This window comes from Castanea sativa, chromosome 1, assembly GCF_040712315.1.
Source record: "Castanea sativa cultivar Marrone di Chiusa Pesio chromosome 1, ASM4071231v1".
Lineage (NCBI taxonomy): Eukaryota > Viridiplantae > Streptophyta > Magnoliopsida > Fagales > Fagaceae > Castanea > Castanea sativa.
The window spans coordinates 38,397,336-38,421,585 of NC_134013.1; the positions used below are offsets into that span (position 1 = coordinate 38,397,336).

The window sequence follows — 24,250 nt, forward strand, 5'->3', positions numbered from 1 at the left end:
GTCGCTCTTTTTTTGTTTTTGTTTTTTGTTTCTTGTTTCTTTAGTACGTGTTTGTCTTTCAACAGCGCAGGTTCTATTCGGACATTTATTTATGTTTATTAATTATTTTTAAAATTTGTTAGAGACAAGACAACTCTTTCATTCTATTAAAAAAAAAATATTAAAAAAGAGAGACCAGCCACCAGCGTGATTAGAAGGGCCAAATATATTTATGTTGCTTCTATGCGACCGAGGGGTGCTTGTTAGTGTTATTTAAGTAATATTTTTTAGTATTTAAATAATATTATACGTACTTTTATATATATTTTTATTTAGATATATTTTCATAAAATAACAATAATGTTACTAAAAATCTTTTACTAGATGGGCTCTTAGTTTTACAACCTTTTAAATCTTACGTTTTATTCTCTTAAAATTTCTTTTTAAAATAAAATTTTGGATTAAATTGAAATGCGGTATTTTAAGGAATTCATTTTAATCCAAACCCTTAAGAGTAAAAAATAACAATTAAAAATTTGTAAAAATTAAATTGTGATAAAGTCCCACATGGAAATATTAATAATTTATTTTTTTTAATTGATTATATGAAATCGATTATTTTGTTCAAGTTTTTTTTTTTTTTTGTAATAATTGCCAAACCAAATGGATATTATAATATAATTTTAATTGATTATATGGAAATGATTATGTTGTTAGATTTTTATTATTATTATTTTATTTATAAAGGCCAAACCAAATAAATAAATTATAAGGTACGAGGTTGGGAAGGTGCTAAGCACCCGATCTCATGTGTCCCGTAAGCTAGCTTTTACTCATTGTGTTCCATATTTTAGTTCTATTAAAAAACTCTCTAAGGCTATCCTCTCTCTCTCTCTCTCTCTCTCTCTCTCTCTCTCTCATACAAGCATCTTGACGTATATCTAAGCACAAATATCTAGACATGGCAACATGAGCGGGTCGGGTCGGGTCAATCGGATTTGCAGGTCAAATAAGTCACGGGTCAAAACGGGTCAATCGGGTTACGGGTCAATGAGTTACGGGTCGGGTTGACCCATATTTTTCAAACATGTTTTTTTTTTTTCAATTAGAAAAACAAATCAATGACAATCTGTTTTGAGAGAATGAATAAAATCAATTAAGCAAACGAATTGCACTTAATGCCATTTGTTAATATCCTTCCAATTCTAATAGTTTTGAGCATAACAAAAATTATTTATAGTCATAAATTCATGATGGAAAAAGTCTTCAATGTTAATAGTTCACTGTCAAAATGCATATAATTACAAGTTTACATCTTCAAAAAGAGATAGATTTTAAAACAAACAAAAAAAGTAAGCCAGCAAAGTAGCAAGCTATCGGTCTTCTTAAGTGCACATGTTTCTATTGCATTAAAATAATAGTAAATTTAGATTACTTAGAAAAATAAACTAAACAAAAAAGATTTAAAAATAAACGTAACATATTAAGTAAAGAAGAATAAGTAGATATTTTATAAAAATTACACATCAATCTCAATCTACTCAACGTTGGTAGCAGATTTAGCACTGCAAATATTCATACTTGCAAATTGTAACTCAAGTTGGCCAATTTCGTCAGCATCTTCATCTATAATACAATATTTAAATATAACTTAATGTACCATGAAAGCAAATCAATAAAGAATTAAAATTGTATAATTATGACTATAAAAAAAATAAATAACCCCTAAATCCATATAGCCAACTTTTAGTACACAACGTAGCTTTCACATTCTCAGGTAAAAGACGTGATCAATACGGAGTAAGAATTTTTTTCCCAGTGCTAAAACTTGATTCAGAAGCAACAGTGGTTATCGGAATGCTCATGAGATCCCGTGCCATTAAAGAGAGCTTTGGAAACCGATTGTAATGCTCTTTCCACAAAGAGAGAACTTCCAACTTTGGATTGTCCTTTTTGTTAAGTCTAGACTCTTCTAAATATAAGTCTAACTGAGATTTTTTTGTTTTGGTACCATGAACACTTTCATAATGATCAAATTCCTAACCATTAAAAAAAATTGCAATGAAAAATAATACCACACAACATTACAATCTTTATTATTAAAAAAACATAGTACAACATATACCAAACAAAATGCAATTTACTTACATCATCTTCCTCATCTTCATCATCATCAGGATCATCCACAGCACTGCTAGTATGACTAGAACTCCCAACACAAGATGAAACAGTGGTCATAGGCTTGAGGCATTCATATTCTAAAAAAAGCTTATACAATGTAGTCTCAACGCTGTCCACCTTCATTTTAGTAATGTGCTCAATTGGCTCTATTTTCTTCAAAATATACTCCACATAATCCAACTTATACCTTGGATCAAGAACAATGGCACAAGCTAGCACCACACTATAACAATCCCAATATTTGTCAAATTTAACTTTCGTTCGTTTTGCCATATTACTGATAAATGAATCTTGGCTCTCCATTTCTTCAAGTAAGAGCAATTCAATTTGAGACACTCCTTGAAAATATAGATTTGCTGTAGGGTAATCAGTTCCAGAAAATAGAGTTGTAATGTCATAGAAAGGTTTCAAAAACTGAGTTATCCTTTCAACTCTAATTCATTCATCCCTTGATGGACAATGCTTGAAATTAGCATCTTCCTCTACTAAACGGTTCAACACAGAACAATATCTCATAACACTGTCAATCATGTCATATGTTGCATTCCATCTTGTACACACATCTAAACGTAAACCCTTTGTTCTCTTCATACCAACTAGTTTTGCACATTCATGAAATCTGCACATTCTATTCTCTGATCCTTTAAGATATTTCATAGTTTCTCGGATCTTAATCATCGAGTCATCTATTACTTTCAATCCTTCTTGAATAATAAGATTCAATATATGAGCACCACAACGCACATGGAAAAAGATACCATCACATAACAATAAACCCCCATTCTTTATGAAATCTTGGCAATTATCATTATTAGATGCATTATCTAAAGTAATGGAAAATATTTTCTTCTCAATACCCCATTCTTCCAAGAAACTTAAAATTTTCTCGTATAAAAGAGTTCCCGTGTGTGGAGGTGGCATATGAAAAAAATTCAAGATGATGTTTTTCAATTCCTAATTCTCATCCACATAATGTGTTGTAAGACAAATATATCCCTCACTTGTAACAGAGGTCCATAAATCTGAAATCAAACATATTCTACCAGGAATTGATTTCAGCTTATTTTTAACACCATCCTTCTCTCTCTTGTAAAGTTTTAGAATATCAGCTTTTGAAGTATTCCTAGAAATATGTTAAAGATTTGAATTTAGATAACTAAAAACTTTTCTAATGCTCTCATACTCAACAAAGCTAAATGGTAAATTATGTTTAATAATAGCCTCCGCTAAAATCTCACGAAACTCTTCTTGAATTATCTTGTTTTGTAACACCCTACCCTCTTCTTCACCATCTTGTTTTACTACATTTTATTTTAAGCATTTGAGAAGATGGCGATGCAAGTTTGATGTTCCATGATGACTATCCGGCAAATAAGTTTTCCTGCACCATTGACAAGTAGCCTTACTTATCTCTTCTTCATTAATAGGCAATTTCACAAATTCAGTCCAAACTGGAGAAGTTTGATGTTTTTCCTTTTTATTTTTCCCTGTAACTCTTTTTGGTTTCTTAAACTTTGATTTTGAATTGACTCTTAAAGATGGTGAAGGATTAGAAGTATCCATAATTGTAGCATCATCATCACTTTCCAAATTTACAGTCGGTGAAGCCGCTGTACTCTAATTATCAAAGCAAAATATATAATTAAAATTAAAATTCTAGTCTATTTAAAACATCTAAAGAAACTGTGAACATAACTACATTCTACATAAGTGATAAGACATTCATCCAAATGACACAGAGGCAGAGCAGAGGCAAAGGCAGAGGCAGAGCAGTATACTATATTTGATGACACATTCATCCAAATGACACATTCATTCAACGATTAAACACACTAACAATTAAATATAATGTTAGCAGAGGCAGATCATTATACTATATTATTATTGCTAAATCATAAATTCATAATATTAAAAAATCAATCCAAAAACTAAAAATATTTAGGGATTTAAGAGAATGATAAAAATGATTTAACTTACCTTCACCATAGTTGATGATTTGTGCTCTTCTTAAATGGGTCAGCAGCTATGTGGGTCGTGTGGCCTGTGGGTGGCGAGAGACAGAGAACTGAGAGAAGTGAGAAAGCAGAGCAGTGGAGAGCAGGCCAAAGTCGCAAGAGAAAATGAGAACTGAAAGACAGAGAGTAAAGCTAAAGTACTAAATTGAGGAAGAGGAACTTTCAGGTTTGTGCAGGCCGGAGGCGCAAGAGAAAATGAGAACTGAAAGACAGAGAGTAAAGCTGAAGTACTGAACTGAGGAAGAGGGGTTTGTAAACTTGTATTGTGAATTTTGTCATTTAGTGTCTTTGTTTGGCTTTGAAAATCCGAAATGGACTACAGCTAGGTAGCAAGCATTGACCAATGACCATTGAATGAGATTTTTTTTTTTGAATGGTTGTGATACAGCCAAAGCCTTGTCAATGTTGTCATTGTGTAATGTGTTGGACAGATGGATCTGTTGGTGTAACCGTGTAAGGTGTTGTGCTTGTGAGTTGTCAATTGTCATGACATGACAATTGATTCAATATTTTATTAGTTTATAATTTTATATGATTATATTTATATGAAGTATTTAGGTGCTTTATGCACCTAGTATCAGTATATAATTTAAATATTTTTTTAGCGAATTTTTTTAATGGATCGGGTCACGAGTCAACCCGTTTTTGCTTTGGGTCAAAAAAATCGGGTTTGGGTCAGGTATTTTTCGGGTTGGGTCGGGTCGGGTCAAAAAATTCTGACCCGTATTGCCATGTCTACAAATATCCACATCACAAGACATCATCATATCTCATCATCTCATCCTTATCATCACATGCATTCATGTCACATGGCATCAAGCATATATCACATGGTATCAACTTGTTCATCATCACATTCATACAACCATGTCCAACAAATCATTACATTCATCATGTTCATCTCATTAATCTATGCATATTCATGTATTTATGCATGTACTTACCATTGTTAGACGCCACAGCACCCATACACATACACATATGCATGTTCATATTCATATTCAAGTACATTCAAATTCTAATCATTAATCTAAACAAACTACGCAATCGAAGCATGTAATACATGTTATCTATGGATCACAAACCCAAAAACATGTCATCTAACATAAACAGAAGCTAAACCATGTATTTAAACTAACTAAAAAGCAATAAAATAAAAAGAACAAACAATTCTGGGTATTATGGGTTTACTCTAACCTAGCATGCTACTAACTACTAAAGCAATAAACCTAAGCTTAAAGCAGTAAATTAAAGCAATAAAACAAGATAAAAACTAAGGAAAAACAAGGAAATTACCTTAAACAAGAAACTCCTAGAGCTTGATTTTGACAGTACCTTTTGCCAATCTATAAAATAGAAACCCAAAGGGTTAGTCAATGTTTTCCTAGAGGGCTTAGACCAAGAAATGGAGTTAGCCAAGAAAATTTTGAGTTAAAGGTATTTTAAAAGAAAAACTATCTCTTGGATCACTAATTTGAAAATGGCTTCTCTGTGTTTTGAGAAAAGAGCTTAAGAAGGGGGGGGGGGGGTAGGGTTGCAGGGCTTTTACCAGGCAATATGGGATTAGCTCTACAAGTATTTCCATAAAATACTTTCCTTACATAACTCTACTAGCTTTACTGGCATACAAAAGGCTATGGTCCTCCAATATTTTTAAAGCACCAAAACATCCTTCAACTTAAATAGTTTCCTTAGCTAGGCCTTTGACCAATCATTAACCCTTTAATGATATCACCATTGGGGAATGGGTGCTTGAGTCATAAGAGATGCAAAATAACTAATATGTAGTGGAAAATAAATTAACAATGTGATTTGTTGACAAATGGGGAAAACCTCTTGCAAGGAAAAAACCTCACCGGGTGAATTTAAGGTCGCTATTCTCAAGAGTCTACTAATCAATAATCAAGTGATTACAAGTATGAGGAATCTTACCACTATCCTGGCCTATTCCAAAATATCAACCTACAGTTGAACCGTTACTCCAATACCCAATTTGACTTGATCACATAGCAAACTTCTTTCCTTTGTTGCACATATATCCAATCTATGACTAACTCCTTTGCATGGATCATAGTACGTAACTAACTCCAACAACTTGATTGATTGTTGTTGGCTACAAAGTTCTTCACTTCATAAATGATGAAAATTAGGAAGCACTTGGTTACAAGTACTCATACAAATAAATCATGTCCCAGGAACCAAATTTGAACCGGTGACACGAGGATTTTCAATCCTCTGCTCTACCCTAATGCTCACAAATACAATAACTTCTTACAAAGTGTATGAGTTCTAGATCTTTGTTTCCGTGTATAATGACTTTCAAAATAAGCCTTATGTATGATTAAGGTTGTAAGAAGAGAAACCCTAATCATTCAAGTCATCATGGGCCTAATAATTCAAGTCATCATGTTTCAAAATTATTAAGCTGGAATGGCTATATACAAATAGGCAAGATATTTAGATTTATTTATTACATTTATTTGCAATCTAAAATGACTAGAAACCACTCATTTTTTGGAATCTATAGATGACCAAAAATATGAGGACTGAGCAGATTTTGTAGCAAGGGTTTTTAAAATAAGATTGAATGAAGTATTACATAATTTGGGGCATTAATCTCATTTTGGAAGAGTTATTGCAATTGTATATACAATTAAATTCCAAAAAAAAGGGTTGTCCCCTAGATCCAAAGGATAAATGTCCAAGTCCAACAGATATTGATCGTATCATTATGACTGAGATACCATATCCAAATGAGGACATGATTGCTTATGAAGCCGTCAAATAATTTATGATGAATGGTTCATCTGGATCTGCAAATCCAAAATCACTGCGTATAATGAATGATAAATGTACAAAACATTTTTCATAGATATTTTTATGAAAAAAACAACAATTGACGAAGAATGCTTCTCAATATATAGAAGGCGAAATAATGGAAGAACTATAGAGAAGAATGAAATTATTTTGGATAACCAATATGATATGCCTTATATTTTAAATCTATTTGTGAAGTACCGATCACATTGAATGTAGAATGGTTTAATAGATTTCAATAGATCAAATATTTGTTTAAATATATAAACTAGGGATCAGATAGAACCACCGTTGTTTATAAGAGAATTTGCCAGATGTTGGGAGTGATGGACAATAGACCAACATATTTGGACTGTAGGTATATTTTAGCTTCAAAGCATGTTGGATAATATTTGAATTTCCAATTTAGTTTCGATATCCACCCATTGAAAGATTAAATTTTCATTTGGAAAATGAATATCCAATCATTTATCTAGAAAATATAAGCTTGGAAAATATTTTACAAATACAAGATATCGAAGACAAAAAGTTTACGAAATAGATGAATAAATGAGGTTTTCAAAGATACTAAAGAATTCACTTATGCTGAATTGCCTACACAATGGGTATGGCATTATTTTGACAAACAATGACAAAGAAAGAAATCTAAATATTGTTTTGGTAGTGTGTATTACGCACATCCTTCAAGTGGAGAAAGATTTTATTTGAGAACTTCACTTAACATTATCAAAGGCCCAAGAAACTTTGAAGAATTAAAGACTGTAAACAATGTTACTTATCCAACTTATAAGGATGTCTGTTATGCACTTGGACTTCTTGATGATAACAAAGAATGACATGATTTCCTATTTGAACCTTCAAATTAGGCCAGTGGGCACCAGATAAGTCAACTATCTGTTACTATACTAATGTTTTGTGAAGTAGCCAATCCATTAAATCTTTGGGGATCCAATTGGAAACTAATATAGAAGATATACTTAATAGGGAAAGGTGTATCCTCCAATTCCAAGAACTAACTCATCAAACAAACAATTGAAAATTTATGGATTGTATGAAATTGAACGAATACTCCAATAATATGGGTTTAATATCACTTACAGATTATCCTTAAATGCCCCAGCTAGATATAGATCTTATTCAAAATGGGAATAGACTTATTCAAGAAGAAATGTCGTATGATGTATCAAGTTTGAAAAAGGAACATGAGATCCTGATTTTAAGCCTGAACAATGAACATAAAATAATCTACAATTCTATAATGGAAGTTTTTGATACGAAAAGAGGGGGAATGTATTTTGTCTATAGGTATGGTGAAACGAGAAAAAAAAAGGTATCTTTATAGAACCATTCTAGCTAGTATAAGATCAAAAGGCAAAATTGCTCTTATTGTTGCCTCTTTCGGGATTGCTACTTATTTATTTTTTGGTGGAAGGACTCTTTACTCACAATTCCACATTCCTATTAATGCAAATGATGACTCTACATGTGATATAAAGTAAAAAACACAAACGGTAGAACTTCCTTTAAGCACAAGTATTATACTTGGGATGAAGCACCAATGACACATGAATTATTTCAAAGCTGTTGTGCACACTATAAGATATACTACAAATTAAAGATTCTTAAAATGCTAAAAAAACCTTTTGGTGGTAAAGTTGTGATTCTACGTGGAGATTTTCGACAAATACTTCAGATGTGAAAAAGGGAAGATGAGAAGTTATTGTCCAATCCACAATTAATAAGTCATACTTATGGAATTATTGTCATGTTTTTAAACTCCAAACAAATATGAGACTTTGTGAGAGACCGCACCCCCGGCTTGAACCTTCAATGGTTTTGGGCTGTCCCATGTGAATGAGATGGAGTCGTGTTGGTTGCCTCTTAAGAGACAGTAAGGTGGTCTTACGGTTGTTTTTCTACCTCCTAGGTCAAGGGTTTTACAATGGAGTCACTACTTATTTGAATATAGAAAATAAGAAACTAAATTAAAAAATGCATCATTCTTATTAATGAATTGGAAATTGTGCATCTCTTGGATAATAACTAAAAAATTACATCGCTCTTGTCCTAGATGCAATCTAAGACAAAGTACAATGCTTTGATTCCTAGTTACAATATAAAAAGAGAAGATTATAAGGGAAAATCTTAATCTACTAACCCTTGATCTTGATGGAAAAATACATGTTTGTATCGCATGCAAAACATACGCAGCGAAAAAATAACGGATCTACTTCATTCATAAATGTTAACATGTACGATGTAAGTTTCAGAATATAAAAACAAGAGAGTGTACCTTGGATTGGTGAATTTCAAAACTGAAGATCAAAAGCACTTGGGAACACTTTCAATCTTCACTCCGATTTCACTAACGCCCATGATGTGTGGTCTCTCAATCAGTTTTCAAAGGGAGAATGTCAAAGTGTCTAACACTAACATACACACCTTTTCACAATAGTGTTATTATTTTTCACACTAGAAAATTCTGTATGTTTCTTCCTTTGTATCGAACTAATTATCCAATTGGGCTGGTCTTTTGGGCCTTTCCAATTGGCCTTAAATGTGTGTCTTGGAGAATGACCAAAAAGGACCAAGAAGACACTAGCTCCAATGCGTCTTGAGCTTTTCTGTCAACTCTTAACAAGTCCAAAGTTACTATTAATTATATTTACTACCACTATATAAATATAATTGCACTCTAGGCCTTATTTATAAATTATATCCCAAGACTTTATTGTACATGCAACCCCTTCATAAAATATTCGTAGTAACACAAAGTTATGAATGTAGACTGCCACTTTGTAGATTGCTACATCTTAATTCCTTGAGTACCGGGTTTAATCATTTAAAGTTATTCATCATATATTTATGAAATTCAATTCCATAAATATATATACTTTAGTAACTCCTTACTAAAGTGGTTAGGCTTAACTCTCTGAATAACCAACCCATTAAACTTATCTCAAGGGAATATTTTGTATCTCCGTCAAGAGATTATGAATTCCATTTTGAGAATATATGTTCTATCAACACTAAATGTGGTTGCCCAATATACTGAGGTTTTGACCATAACTATATATCTCACTCCTAATATATCAAAGCAACCTACACTTCATGATTAGGTTCATTATTCTCTCAAGATTAAGAGTTCATGTAAATATAAGTTGTGAGTTTATTATTCATTTGACAGTCATTAGAAGAATAATAAACCTCAAAGGGGTCCAGTTCAATATGTCTTAACTCTTAAAACATATCAACATATCAATTAGAAATCTCAATTTCCATGATCAAAACAAATCATCTTAGTTGATATGTTATAGTCTTCGCAGATGAAATGTCCAATTTTATCACCGACTACGAATTACAATTTTGAGTTTACAAAGAACTTGTGAATTATATTTTCTGTGACTTTTCACATAAATCACATACTATGCATCTCATGGACTATATGATAATATCCCAATATTCATGTTACCATTATTTTAGATAATAATAAAACAACTTTATTAGACACAACATTAAGTCGTATATAATGTCATACATAGCATCATACAATAGGATTTAAGGGCACACATCCTAACAATCTCCCACTTGCCCTAAAGACTATTGTGCACTAATCTAACTCTCATCCCCTCCAAATGTGACTCGAAAGTCCTTTGGGGCAAGACTTTGGTAAAGGGATCTGTTAGATTCTTTGCACCATCAATTTTTGCTACAACTACATCTCCTCGAGCAACAATGTCTCGAATGATGTGGTACTTCCTTTCTATGTGTTTTCCTTTCTTGTGATTTCTTGGATCCTTGGATTGTGCAACCGCTCCACTATTGTCGCAGAACAATGTAATAGGAACTTGCTCAATTTTCACAATACCAAGATCAGAAAGGAATTTCTTAAGCCAAACAACCTCCTTTGCTGCTTCACAAGCAGCAACATATTCAGCTTCTATGGTGGAGTCAGCAATACAAGATTGCTTAACACTCCTCCAACTTATGGCTCCATCTCCCAAGGTGAATACACAACCCGAAGTAGATTTTCTGAAATCTAGATTCGACTGAAAATCTGAATCTGTATAGCCAGTGGAAATAAAATCCTCACACCGGTAAACAAACATATAATCTTTCGTTTTCTTAAGATACTTGAGAATATGCTTTACAGCTTGCCAATGTTTTGGCCCTAGATTTGATTGATATCGACTAACCATGCCAACTGAATAACAAATATCTAGTCTAGTACATAGCATGGCATACATGAGACTTCCTACTGTAGAAGCATAAGGAACTTGTCTCATCATGTTTTCTTCCTTAAGAGTCTTAGGCCTTTGGTTATCAGACAGAGGAACTCAATGTCTAAAAGCAAGTAATCATTTCTTGGAGTTTTGCATGCTAAACCGTTCTAGAACCTTATCTATATATCCAGCTTGTGACAAGCCTAACATCTTATTCTTTCTATCTCACCAAAGCTTGATATCTAGAATATAGTTAGCTGATCCCTAGAATATAGTTAGCTTCTCCCAAGTCCTTCATATCAAATTGGCTTGACAACTAAACTTTAACCGATGACATTACTCCTACATCATTTCCAATGAGTAGAATATCATCAACATAAAGCACTAGGAACATTACTACTTTATCTCTATGTCTTTTGTACACACATGGTTCATCCCCAAGATTTTGTTCAAAACCAAATGACTTGATTGCTTGATCAAATATGATGTTCCATGACCTAGATGCTTGCTTAAGTCCATAAATGGACCTTTCCAACTTGCATACCATATGCTCTTGGTTCTTTACTATGAAGCCTTCTAGTTACATCATATAGATTTCTTCTTCAAGATTGCCATTAAGAAATGTAGTCTTGACATCCATTTGCCAAATCTCATAATCATAATAAGCAGCAATGGATAAGAAAATTTTGATAGATTTAAGCATTGCAACTGGTGAAAAGGTTTCTTCATAATCAATACCTTCTTTTTGTGTATACATTTTTCGCCACTAGCATTGCATTAAAGGTTTCAACCTTTCCATCTATCTCTCTCTTCCTCTTGTAAACCCATTTGTAACCAATAGGTTTAATGCCGTTAGGGGCCTCTACAAGATCCCAAACTTGATTGGAATACATAGAATCTAATTCAGATTTCATAGCTTGGACCCAATGATATGCATCTATATCATTTATTGCCTCCTCATAAGTGTAGGGATCCGATTCAGCCTCTTCTGAGATAGCTTCATAAATTTCTCCCAAACCTATAAATCTCATAGGGGGCCGAACAATTCTTCCACTACTACAAGGCACTTGTGTACTAGACATATCATGAGTAGTATCTTGTGGTGTATCTAATACAACCACATTATCCCTAGTTTCATCCATTGGTTGTTTAACTACAGGTTCATTCATTTTAGCCAAGACAACTCTTTTTCTAGGAGTAAAATTATTCATATAGTTATTTTCCAAGAATTTGGCATTTGTGCTAACAAACACTTTATTATCCTTATGACTATAGAATAAACCTCCAACAGTTCCTTTTGGATACCCTACAAAAAATACCACTTCTGTTTTAGATTGTAACTTGTCAAACTTTCCTTTCAACACATGTGCTGGACAACCCCAAATGTGGAGATGTCTCATACTAGGCTTACGCCTATTCCTCAACTTTACAGGTGTTTTAGGAACAAACTTCGAAGGTACCAAATTCAAAAGATACATTGCAGTATTTAAGGCATATCCCCAAAAAGAAATTGGCAGAATTGAATAACTCATCATGGATCTAACCATATCTAAAAGAGTTCTATTCCTTCTTTTTGCTACACCATTTTGTTGTGGAATTCCAGGTGCAGTCAATTGGGATATAATATCATTTTCAGTCAAGTAATCCTTGAAATCCCCAAAAAGGTATTCGCCGCCTCGATTAGATCGAATGGCCTTTATGTGTTTACCTAATTGATTCTCAACTTCAGCCCTAAACTCTTTGAACTTTTCAAAAGCTTCGGACTTCTATTTCATTAGGTACACATAACCAAATCTAGAGTAATCATCAGTGAAAGTAATGAAATACTCATAGCCACCTCCTGCTTGGATCGACATAGGACCACATACATCTGAATGTACTTGTTCTAGCAAATCTTGGGCTCTTCTACCTTTTGCATTACAAGGTCGTTTGGTCATTTTACCTTCCAAACAAGATTCGCAAACTAAAAAACCATCAAAGTCCATGGGTCTTAAAAGTCTATCTTTGATAAGTCTTTGAATTCTGTTTAAATTAATATGACCCAAACGCAAGTGTCAAAGATATGCTTCACTAGTAGAAGGAAACTTTCTCTTTAGTGATTTCACATATGAATTATTATCTAATTTAGAATAAAATAATTCATACTTATTAGGAGTTAAAATATAAAGACCATTAATAATATTGCTAGAACAAATAAACACTTTACCCTTCTTTATTACAATATTGTCTTTAAGGATAACACAATATTCATCTTTACCTAAATAAGTTGCAGAAATTAAATTCCTACGAACATTAGGTATATATAGACAGTCTTGCAATATTAAAACCCTAGACTCAAAGCATAAATTAACAACACTAACAGCTACAACCAGAATTCTACTCCCATCAGCCGAAGTAAAAAACAATTCCCCTTCATTCAGCTTTCTGGTCTCCTGAAACCCCTGCAAAGAATTGCAGATATGATTAGTATAACCTGAATCCACACACCAAGAATCCGTGGAATTCTGTACCAAACATATTTCAAAAAGAAAGGAACTTTTCATACCCTTATTTTTGGCAGCTTTGAACTTTGGATAATTTCTTTTCTAATGTCCTTTCTCACCACAATGGAAACACTTTCCTTTGATCTTCTTTCCTTTGTCGGCAACCCCTAAGGCAATTTGCTTACCCTCTTGCTTAGTGAAGTCCTTCTTCTTCTTCTTCTTCTTACCCTTGCCTTTCGACTTAGGTTAAGAAGTAGAGGCTTCACCCATATTGGCTTCAACACTAGAAGTACCACGGATGCATTTCGCCTCCACTAACTCATTCATTAATTCAGACAAAAAATAAATCTATTTGTTCATGTTATAATTTAGTCTGAATTCTTTGAATGATTTTGGTAGTGACTGAAGTATCATATCCACTTGGGATTCTCCATCAATGTCGGCACCTAAAACTTCTAATGTTTTCAAATTAGAGATCATTGTAAGACAATGCTCTTTCACTGAACTACCTTCAGCCATTTTGGTATTATAAATTTGCCTCATGGTTTCTTGCCTTGATGAATGGCCTTGCTGAATGGCCTTGCTCACCAAACATCTCCTTCAGACTTAGCATAATGTTCAAAACTAGTTCTACATCCTGCATTTGATGCTGTAGAACATTTGAGATAGATGCTAGGATGTAGCACTTAGCCATCTCATTAGATTTCTGCCAACAATCATATCGTTATTTATCCTCAAGAGGAGCATCTAATGAAGGAAAGCTAGGACATGGTTGAGTAAGCACATATTTGTGCTCTTCAGCAGTTAAAACAATGTCCAAATTTATTTTCCAGTCAGTTTGTTTTGATTAAGAATAGAAACAAGCGGACTAAATGATGCTATGTTCAAATATGAAAATAATAAACATGAATATGATAAGTAAATTGGACATTATCAGTTTAGCATATAAACATATAGTATGGAACTTTAATAAAACCACAATATAATATATGCAACGACAACCCAATCTCATATTCAATATCCCTTAGCATAGAGTGAACATTAAATACTATGATTGATTGAGAACTATTCTCATTATTAGTGCTATCATGATAACTCTTATCAAACACTAATAATATGCCGTTTTACATTTAGCCTCTAAGTAATAATAGTAAGAACTCAGTATAGAGGATACTATAATACTTAGTCTAGTGTATACCATTGTCTAGAATCATGTGTAGCCACATTTCATCCCTTTAACAGGCTTATTTTGTAGTACCATGATACAAACACCCTTCGTATGGAATGCAAAGCTCGAAACTAAGACAAGGTGTTTAATCAAACCACTATAACCAGGAAATTCAATCTTGTAGGACCATGAAATAAATACTCTCCACATGGAATGCTAAGCTCGAGGTAAAGACAAAGTATATATTTCACACTACTATGAATTAACAATGTAAGCCGTGAGATCCTACCCTTGTATCTCTCTCCCACTAGATGTTTTAAAATAAAGGTTTTTAATTTAAAACATGCATAAACAAATTACACATTGCCTTGCTCTTTATATAGGTAAAAAACACTTAGAAAAAATTCTATACCCTTAGTCCTTGATCGATCGAGAATGTACCTTGATTGATCGAGAAAAGTTCTGGCTACTCGATCGATCCTCGACAGATTCTCGATCGATCAAGAAAAATTCCCCGAAGCTTGATTGATGCTTTGACAGATCCTCGATCGGTCGAGAAAACTCCTGCTAGCTCGATCGATGCTCGACGGATCCTCGATCGATTGAGTGTCGCGAATTTTGAATTTTTCAGAATTTTTCTAAGACATTTTTTTTAACGTTTTCATGAACAAAATGACCATCATACGATCATAATGAATAGAAATTGATATCAAAACTGAATTTCATTGATGCTATAGCCTTAAAGTTCAGTTTAACATACTTAAACTAAAAATTAAACAACATCATAACATCAATATTAGTTTTTATCAAACAATAATTTCAACAACCATGCAGAAAACTAATTTCTAATAACATGAAACTATTGTCAATAATTCCAAAACTCAAAACATGTTAAACAGATACAAAAATGAGGACCTCTTTGATACCATTTGATGGAAAAATACATGTTTGTATCGCATACAAAACATACGCAGCGGAAAAATAACGGATCTACTTCATTCATAAATGTTAACATGTACTATGTAAGTTTCAGAATATAAGAACAAGAGAGTGTAGCTTGGATTGGTGAATTTCAAAACCGAAGATTAGAAGCACTTGGGAATACTTTCAATCTTCACTCAAATTCCACTAATGTCCAAGATGTGTAGTCTCTCAATCAGTTTTCAAAGGGAGAATGTCAAAGTGTCTAACACTTACATACACACATTTTCACAATAGTGTTATTATTTTTCACACCAGAAAATTCTGTATGTTTCTCTTTTTGTATCTAACTAATTATCTAATTGAAATAGCCTTTTGGGCCTTTCCAATTGGGCTTAAGTGTGTGGCTTGGAGTGAGACCAAAAGGGACCAATAAGACACTAGCTCCAATAGGTCTTGGGCTTTTCTGTCAACTCTTGACAAGTCCAAAGTTACCATTAATTATATTTAATACCACTATATAAATATAATTGCACTCTAGGCCTTATTTATAAATTATATCCCAAGACTTTATTGTATATGCAACCCCTTCATAAAATATTCGTAGTAATACAAAGTCATGAATGTAGATTGCCACTTTGTAGATTGCTTCATCTTAATTCCTTGAGTACCCGGTTTAATCCTTTAAAAATTTTCATCATATATTTATGAAATCTAATTCCATAAATATATACTTTAGTAACTCCTTACTAAAGTGGTTAGGCCTAACTCTCTGAATAACCAAACTCATTAAACTTTTCTCAAGGGAATATTTTGTATCTCCGTTAAGAGATTATGAATTCTATCTTGAGAATATATGTTCCATCAACACTAAATGTGGTTGCCCAACATACTGAGGTTTTGACCGTAACTATAGATCTCACTCTTGATATATCAAAGCAACCTACACTTCATGATTAGGTCAGTTATCCTCTCAGGATTAAGAGTTCATGTAAATATAAGTCGTGAGTTTATTATTCATTTAACAGTCGTTAGAAGAATAATAAATCTCACAGCGGTCCAGTTCAATATGTCTTAACTCTTAAAACATATCAACATACCAACTAGAAATCTCCATTTCCATGATCAAGACAAATCATCTTAGTTGATATGTTATAATCTTCGCAGATGAAATGTTCAATTTCATCACTGACTACGAACTACAATTCTAATTTTACAAAGAACTTGTGATTTATATCTTCTGTGATTTTTCACATAAATCACATACTATGCATCTCATGGATTATATGATAATGTCTCAATATTCATGTTACCATTATTTTAGATAATAATAAAATAACTTTATTAAACACAACATTAAGTCATACATAATGTCATACATAGCATCATACAATAGGATTTAAGGGCACACATCCTAACAATCTCCCACTTGCTCTAAAGACTATTGTTCACATCCTATTCTTAGGCATGCATATTGGATATTGAAAGAGATGGTAAATATGTGTGTGATGTGTGACAAACCCTAATCTAAGAGCATGTGAACATGTGAAGGAAAACCTTAAAGCATGTGAACATGTTAATTGAATTGAAAACCTTAATCATGGTGAGACTAAGAGCATCCTAGATCTATAACTTGCTAACAAACAGGAGCATGTGAAAAACCTAGAAATTAAAAACATGCTTTATCTATAAAATAAAATAAAAGAAATGAAGGTTTAGAAACCTTACCACCATGCATAGCACTCCAATACCTCACAAACTAAGCAATGCCTCAAGAGGGAGAGAAGAATTCTGAACCTTAAGAGATTTTTGAAGGGATTTCCCAGATCCTTTGAACTGGGGGTGAAAGGGGTATTTATACTAGGAGTGGGGGAGCTAGGACTAGGTATCTAGGCAATGTGGAACTTAAAAATTCAGATTTTCTAAAAGGAAAACATGGGGTGCAATGTCAAATTGAGTGGGGAGCAAGCCAAAGTAGAAAAAGGGAAGAAAATCTGGAGATTTTGGTCCAAGTGTCGATTGACACTTGGTTCCAGATCTCCATGATCTTTTCTTTTTTCGGTTATTTTGTTTCTGTTTTCACTTTAGATCTAATTTCCTCTGAGTTTTGACTTTCTTTTTTGATTTTCTTGATCCTTAAGTTCAACAAATTAATTCCAAATATGTTCGATTAATTAATCAATTTTTACTTATTTTTCAAGGAATCACTAAATACTTTGACCTGGATTAAATCCGATGCATGCAACGTTACCATAAACCCTTCTTCCAGCCAATAGGATCACAACACATTGTCTAATTTAAATTAGTCTAAAAATAGGCTAATCAAAACTAATAGATAATACTCACATATGGTCGGAGTCTAATTTATGCAAATGCACCTTACCGTTAAATTTTGTTTATTTGATATCTTCTAATTTGATGCTTCGATTAATGCTCATGAACTATCGTTTTGATCGTTATAATCTCAATATTTGTTTTATGAAAAGTATTTGGAGATTAAACTATCAAAACCACAGTCTTACCTTGGAGACATGAAATGGTGATGATATGCAATGCAATATGAGTCAGGTCAAATGGGAGGTGCAAAATGTGGTGTCTACAGACTTATGCAAAACAATATGAGTGGAATAAAAACATCGTTTATAAAGGACTTTAGTGAGTGGATTCTAAAAAGAGGTAATGGTGAATTGGAAGAAGGAGATGGGGATAACAACATTACAATTCCAAATGATCTAAATATCCAACATTCAGAGAATTCAATGCAAAATATTATTGACAATACTTATCTTGGTTTGGAAAGTAAATACACATATCCAAGTTACCTACAAGATAGGTCAACTTTTTCCCCTACAAATGAAGTTGTTGAAGAACTAAATGACTACATTGGGAATATTTAAATGACTACATCATCAAATGTTGTTGACCTAGATGTTTTGTATACTGTTGAATTTTTTAACACGTTAAGATTTCTAGGATTGCCGAATCATAAATTGACATTTAAGGTAGTTTTGCCTATAATGTTGTTTAAAAATTTGAATCAAAACGAAGGTCTTAGTAATGGAACAAGACTCATTATAACAAGATTGGTTACATGGGTTATAGAAGCAAAACTCATCATTGGCGCTAATATAGGTGTGCATATGTCCATTCCGAGGATAACATTATCTCAAAGTTATTCAAAGTGGCCATTTTTTTAAAGAAAAGAAAATTACAAATTTCAGTGTGTTTTGTAATGAAAATAAATAAGAGTCAGAGATAGTTATTGAAACATGTTGGAGTGCATTTGCTAAGACCTGTTTTTAGTCAGGAGAAATTATATGTTGTTGTATCTAGGGTTACAAGTAAAAATGGATTGAAATTCTTCATCAATAATAATGAGACTAAAAAAATATCTTGAAACAAAAAATATTGTGTACAAGGAAGTTTACCAATTTGACAGGGCTGGCCCTAGGCCTAAGCCATATAGGCCGTGGCCTAAGACCATGGAAAGGCCCCCAAATATGGGGCCAATAAGGGTTTTTTTTTTTAATTAAAGAAAAAATGTGAGTTAGGGTACATTTTTTTCCAAGGCCTAAAATATTAGAGTTATGGTAGTATATTAGAAGTTTTATTACATAAGTCGTATAAATTGATATGTCACTAATCACATAAAGTAATTCAATACTCATTTATTCTTTTGTTGAAGTGTTACCTCATTGCTACGTCAGTTTGCAAGCTTTTTATAATAAAATTTATAGTAAGTTTAACATTTTCTCTAATACACACACACACACACACACACACACACACACATATGAATTAATAGAAATGCAACCTAATCTCCATTAAGTAAATGAAAAATGCTAAAGCTCATACAAATTTTACGACAAAAAACTTATAAACTAATGTGAAAGTAATATGATCGGTGTCATTTAAACAGTACAATAAATGAATGTTTGAATATTTTTTTTAATTGGTGATTGGTAGTTTATAAAACCTATATAGTTAGTATCATTAGCTCACTTTGGGTGAATTAGTCATATTAATAAGTATGAATTAATAATATGTTAGACACCTCAATTAGTTGTATTACTCTCTTGTGATAGCTGGCCTCAATTACTAGTGGGTTAGTTAGGGAATTAGTTGGTTAAATGGGTTGCTTAGCTAATCATTCTGTTAGTTAGTTAGCTAAGCTAGGTTTACTTGTATAAAAGGAACAAAATGGATGGTATTGATGGATAGAAGGAATAACACTGAGATTACACTACTCTCTCTTTCTCTCTCTCTCTCTCTCTAGTCCTCCATCTCTGTCTTTCTTCTTTTAAAGGCCCAGACCCCCTCGAAGTGATCTACTAGAGTCTACAACTCTACTCAATTATTTAAGTGCTTAACATTTGGTATCAAAGCATTGATCCACAATTTTCCCACCATGACTGAAATATGATCAAATTCTCAAAATTCTGAAAAGATTGCAGCTTTATCCAAAGTTACTGATAGCCACAAGCAAACTTTACAAGGAATCCAAAAATAGTTACAAACTCTCACTACCTTCATGCAGAAATGGGTTGAGTCTAAAGAGAAACGCCAACAATCTTCAAGCTCAAGGGGTTACTTGGTTAACACTACCAGTAACACTGTTGCCCAGGAACCATTGTTGATAAGCCCTATCAAGAGTTTGAAGCTCGAATTTTAAAGATTTCAAGGTGAAGATCCAACTTGTTGGGTTTATTGGGCAAATCAATTTTTTTCATATCCTAGAGCATCAAAGGGTAATCATGGCTTCATATCACCTAGATGGAGATGCTTTGATTTGGTTCCAAGATGCTAAACAAGCTGGGGGCTTCGTAAGTTGGGAGGTGTTTGTTAAGGTTGTGCATATTCGATTTGGGGTTACAGCTTATGATGATCCTATAGAGGCACTTACGCGACTCAAACAAGTTTCTTCTATGGCGGCTTACAAAGGTAACTTTGAAATTCTATCTAATAGAATCACTAAGTTGTCTGAGTCTCATAAATTGAGTTGTTTTTTGATTGGTTTAAAGGATGAGATAAGGTTACTAGTTAGGATGTTAGTTCCTAAGTCTCTGAATGAAGCTTTTGGGTTAGCTAAAATTCAAGAAGAATACTTACTTAGTAGTAGGAGGGGGTTTAGGAATGTGGCTAGTACTGGGAAGGCTTAAATCTTGGGTTTACCACCTAAATTGGAAGCTAAGGCTGAATCAAGAATTAAGTTTCCTTTGCAAAGGTTGTCTAGTGCACAAATGGAAGAAAGGAAGAAACAAGGGTTGTGCTATGACTGTGATGAGAAGTGGCAGGTTGGGCATAAATTTAAGGGTGTAAAATTATTCTTACTAGAAGGGTTAACCATGGAAGTGGACTCCAAACCCCCTAGTATACAATTGGTGGAGATAAATGAAGATCAGGTAGTGTTAGGACCTCAAGATGGTGGTGTAGATAACTCTGCTGAGATTACCTTATATGCTTTAATAGGTAATCCATCTTCAAATACCATGAGAGTAAAGGGAAAAAACAAGAATCAAGATGTGGTGTCTCTTATTGATTCTGGGAGCACTCATAACTTCTTGGATGCTTCTGTGTTGCCTTCTGTACAGTTACAACTTGATACCTCTCAGATATTAGAGGTTAAAGTGGCAGATGGCACTATTATTAAGACTCTTGGAGTCTGTCATAAGGTTCCTTTTTCTGTTTAAGGGTATAGGTTTGTTGTGGACTTCAATGTGCTCCATTTGGGGGGGTGTGAGGTGGTTCTTGGCACTCACTAGTTGAGTACTTTAGGGGAGATTAGCTAGAACTTTCACCTATTGACTATGAAGTTTGTTTATCTGGGTAAAGCAGTGTTTTTTGCAAGGTCTACAGCCTAGTGATTCCACTATTTTGGAAGCTGATAGATTCCTCAATGGTTTAGCAAGAAAAGGACTGGTCCTCCAACTTTCTCCTGCCAATCCTGCTATAGAAGTTCAGCCTCAAATCCCATCAGCCTTGTCTGATTTGTTGAATGAGTTTTCCAAGGTTTTTGAAATTCCATCAGGTTTGCCACCCATCAGAGGACATGAGCATAGTATCACTTTAAAGGAAGGCTCTTAACTAGTATGTGAAAGACCATATAGGTATCCCTACTTCCAAAAGTCTGAAATTGAAAAAATTGTAAATGAATTGCTAAAAATAGGCTCTATACAACCAAGTCAAAGTCCTTTTTCTTCACCAATTCTGCTTGTGAGAAAAGATGATGGTAGTTGGAGGATGTGCATAGACTATAGGGCTTTAAATAAAGCTACCATTAAGGATAAATTCCCAATTCCAATTGTGGATGAACTGCTGGATGAATTAGCAGGTGCTTCCATTTTTTCTAAGTTGGATTTATGGTTAGGGTACTATCAAATCCGTACGAAGAGTGAGGATGTCCCAAAGACTGCCTTTAGAACCCATGAAGGTCACTATGAATTTTTAGTGATGCCCTTTGGTTTGACCAATACTCCTTCTACATTTCAATCCTTGATGAATACAATTTTTAGGCCTTATTTGAGGAAGTTTGTATTAGTTTTCTTTGATGACATTTTAGTTTTTAGTCGTTGCTTGACTAATCATTTGACCCACTTGAGAACTGTGTTAGAAGTTTTACTCACTCATCAGCTCTATGCTAAAATGTCAAAGTGTGTTTTTGGTTGCAATGAGGTGGAATATTTGGGTCACATTATCTCTGGAGAGGGTGTTAGGGCAAATCCTAAAAAAACTTCTACTATGGTACAATGGCCTATTCGAACAAATGTGAAAGCCTTGAGAGGTTTTTTTAGGACTTACTGGCTACTATAGAAAGTTTATTAAAAGCTATGGAACTATTGCTCAACCTCTGATTGACCTTCTTAAGAAAGATTCTTTTCAATGGAGTGACAAGGCATTGGTAGCTTTCAACCAACTGTAACTTATCCTCCTGTATTGGCCCTTCCAGGTTTTTCTAAACCATTTAATATTGAGTGTGATGCCTCAGGTTGTGGGTTGGAGCTATGTTAATGCAGGGTCAAAGGCCTATCGCCTTCCACAGTCAAGCTTTGAAGGGTAAAAATTTACATTTGTCCACTTATGAAACTGAGTTGTTGGTTTTGGCTACTGCAGTACATAAATGGAGGTCTTATCTTCTTGATAGGCCTTTTATAGTCAAAATTGATCATCAAAGCTTGAAGTTTCTGCTTGACCAAAGAATTGCAACACCTGCTCAACAGAAGTAGCTAATGGGGTATGCCTTTGTGGTGGAGTACAAGAAGGGCAATGACAATAGAGTGGCTAATGCCTTATCCAAATAGTCTGAGTTTCAATCTGAATTGTCTCAACTTAATGGCAGCCTCAAGACTTGTTGTTTGTTCCTATTATCAATTCTAGGCCCTACTTGGTTGGACATTCTTAAGGATAGTTATTCTTAGGATGTGTCTATTCAACAAATCATTCATTCTATCTAAGATGGTGCTTCACCTAAAGGTTTCACCTTCCAAAATGACATACTTTTTTACAAGGGTAGGTTCTATCTTGGTCCACCATGTTCTCTTAATCCCTAGATCTTGCATCATGTCCACAACAGTCCTTTAACTGGTCACTCAGGGTTCTTAAAGTCCTACCAAAGGGCTAAAAGAGATTTCTTTTGGCAAGGTATGAAATCTGGCCTCAAGAAATTTGTTAAGAATTGTGATGTATGTCAGAGAATAAAATCTGAGACTTCTTCTCCAGTTGGTTTACTTCAGCCATTATCCATTCCTACTACACCTTGGACTGATGTAAGCCTAGATTTTGTGGAAGGGCTTCCTAAGTCTCTGGGTTTTAAAGTTATCTTGGTAGTGGTGGATCAGTTGACTAAGTATGCCCATTTTGTCTCTGTTTCCCACCCTTATATTGCTGCCAAGATTGCTTCTCTATATATGTCTCACATATTCAAGTTACATGGGATGCCTGCTTCCATAGTGAGTGATAGGGATGCTACTTTCACATCCTTGTTTTGGTTTGAGTTATTCAGGCTTCAGGGTACTGATTTGGCCATGTCCACTGCATATCACCCTCAATCAGATGGGTAAACAGAGATTGTCAATAAAAGCCTGGAACAATATTTAAGAGCCTTTTCCAGTGATAGACCTCATCATTAGGCAGAATGGCTTCCTTTAGCAGAGTTCTGGTTCAATACTTCCTTTCATACCAGCTTGAAATTGACACCCTTTGAGGCTTTATATGGCTTTCCTCCTCCAAAGCTTCAAGCTTACATACCTAGAACTACTAGAATGGATGCTCTAGATACCCTTCTTAGCCAAAGAAAAGTTGTGCTTGATACTTTCAAGGGTAATTTGATTGCTGCTCAAGATAGAATGAAGTTCTATGCAGATAAGCACAGACAGGATAGGTTTTTCAAGTAGGAGATTGGGTTTTCTTGAAGCTGTAACCCTATAGGCAGAAGACTTTGGCTTATAAAGGTATGTGGAAGTTGTC

At 33.8% G+C, this 24,250-nt stretch overlaps 1 protein-coding gene across 1 annotated transcript; it reads left to right on the forward strand.

Annotated features, from left to right (window-relative positions):
* The first annotated feature begins 20,541 nt into the window (after positions 1-20,541).
* On the forward strand, positions 20,542-20,946 carry LOC142626382 (uncharacterized). Its single transcript, XM_075800210.1, has one exon. It carries the CDS (start codon positions 20,542-20,544, stop codon positions 20,944-20,946), a length of 405 nt encoding a protein of 134 aa, XP_075656325.1.
* Positions 20,947-24,250: the final 3,304 nt, after the last annotated feature.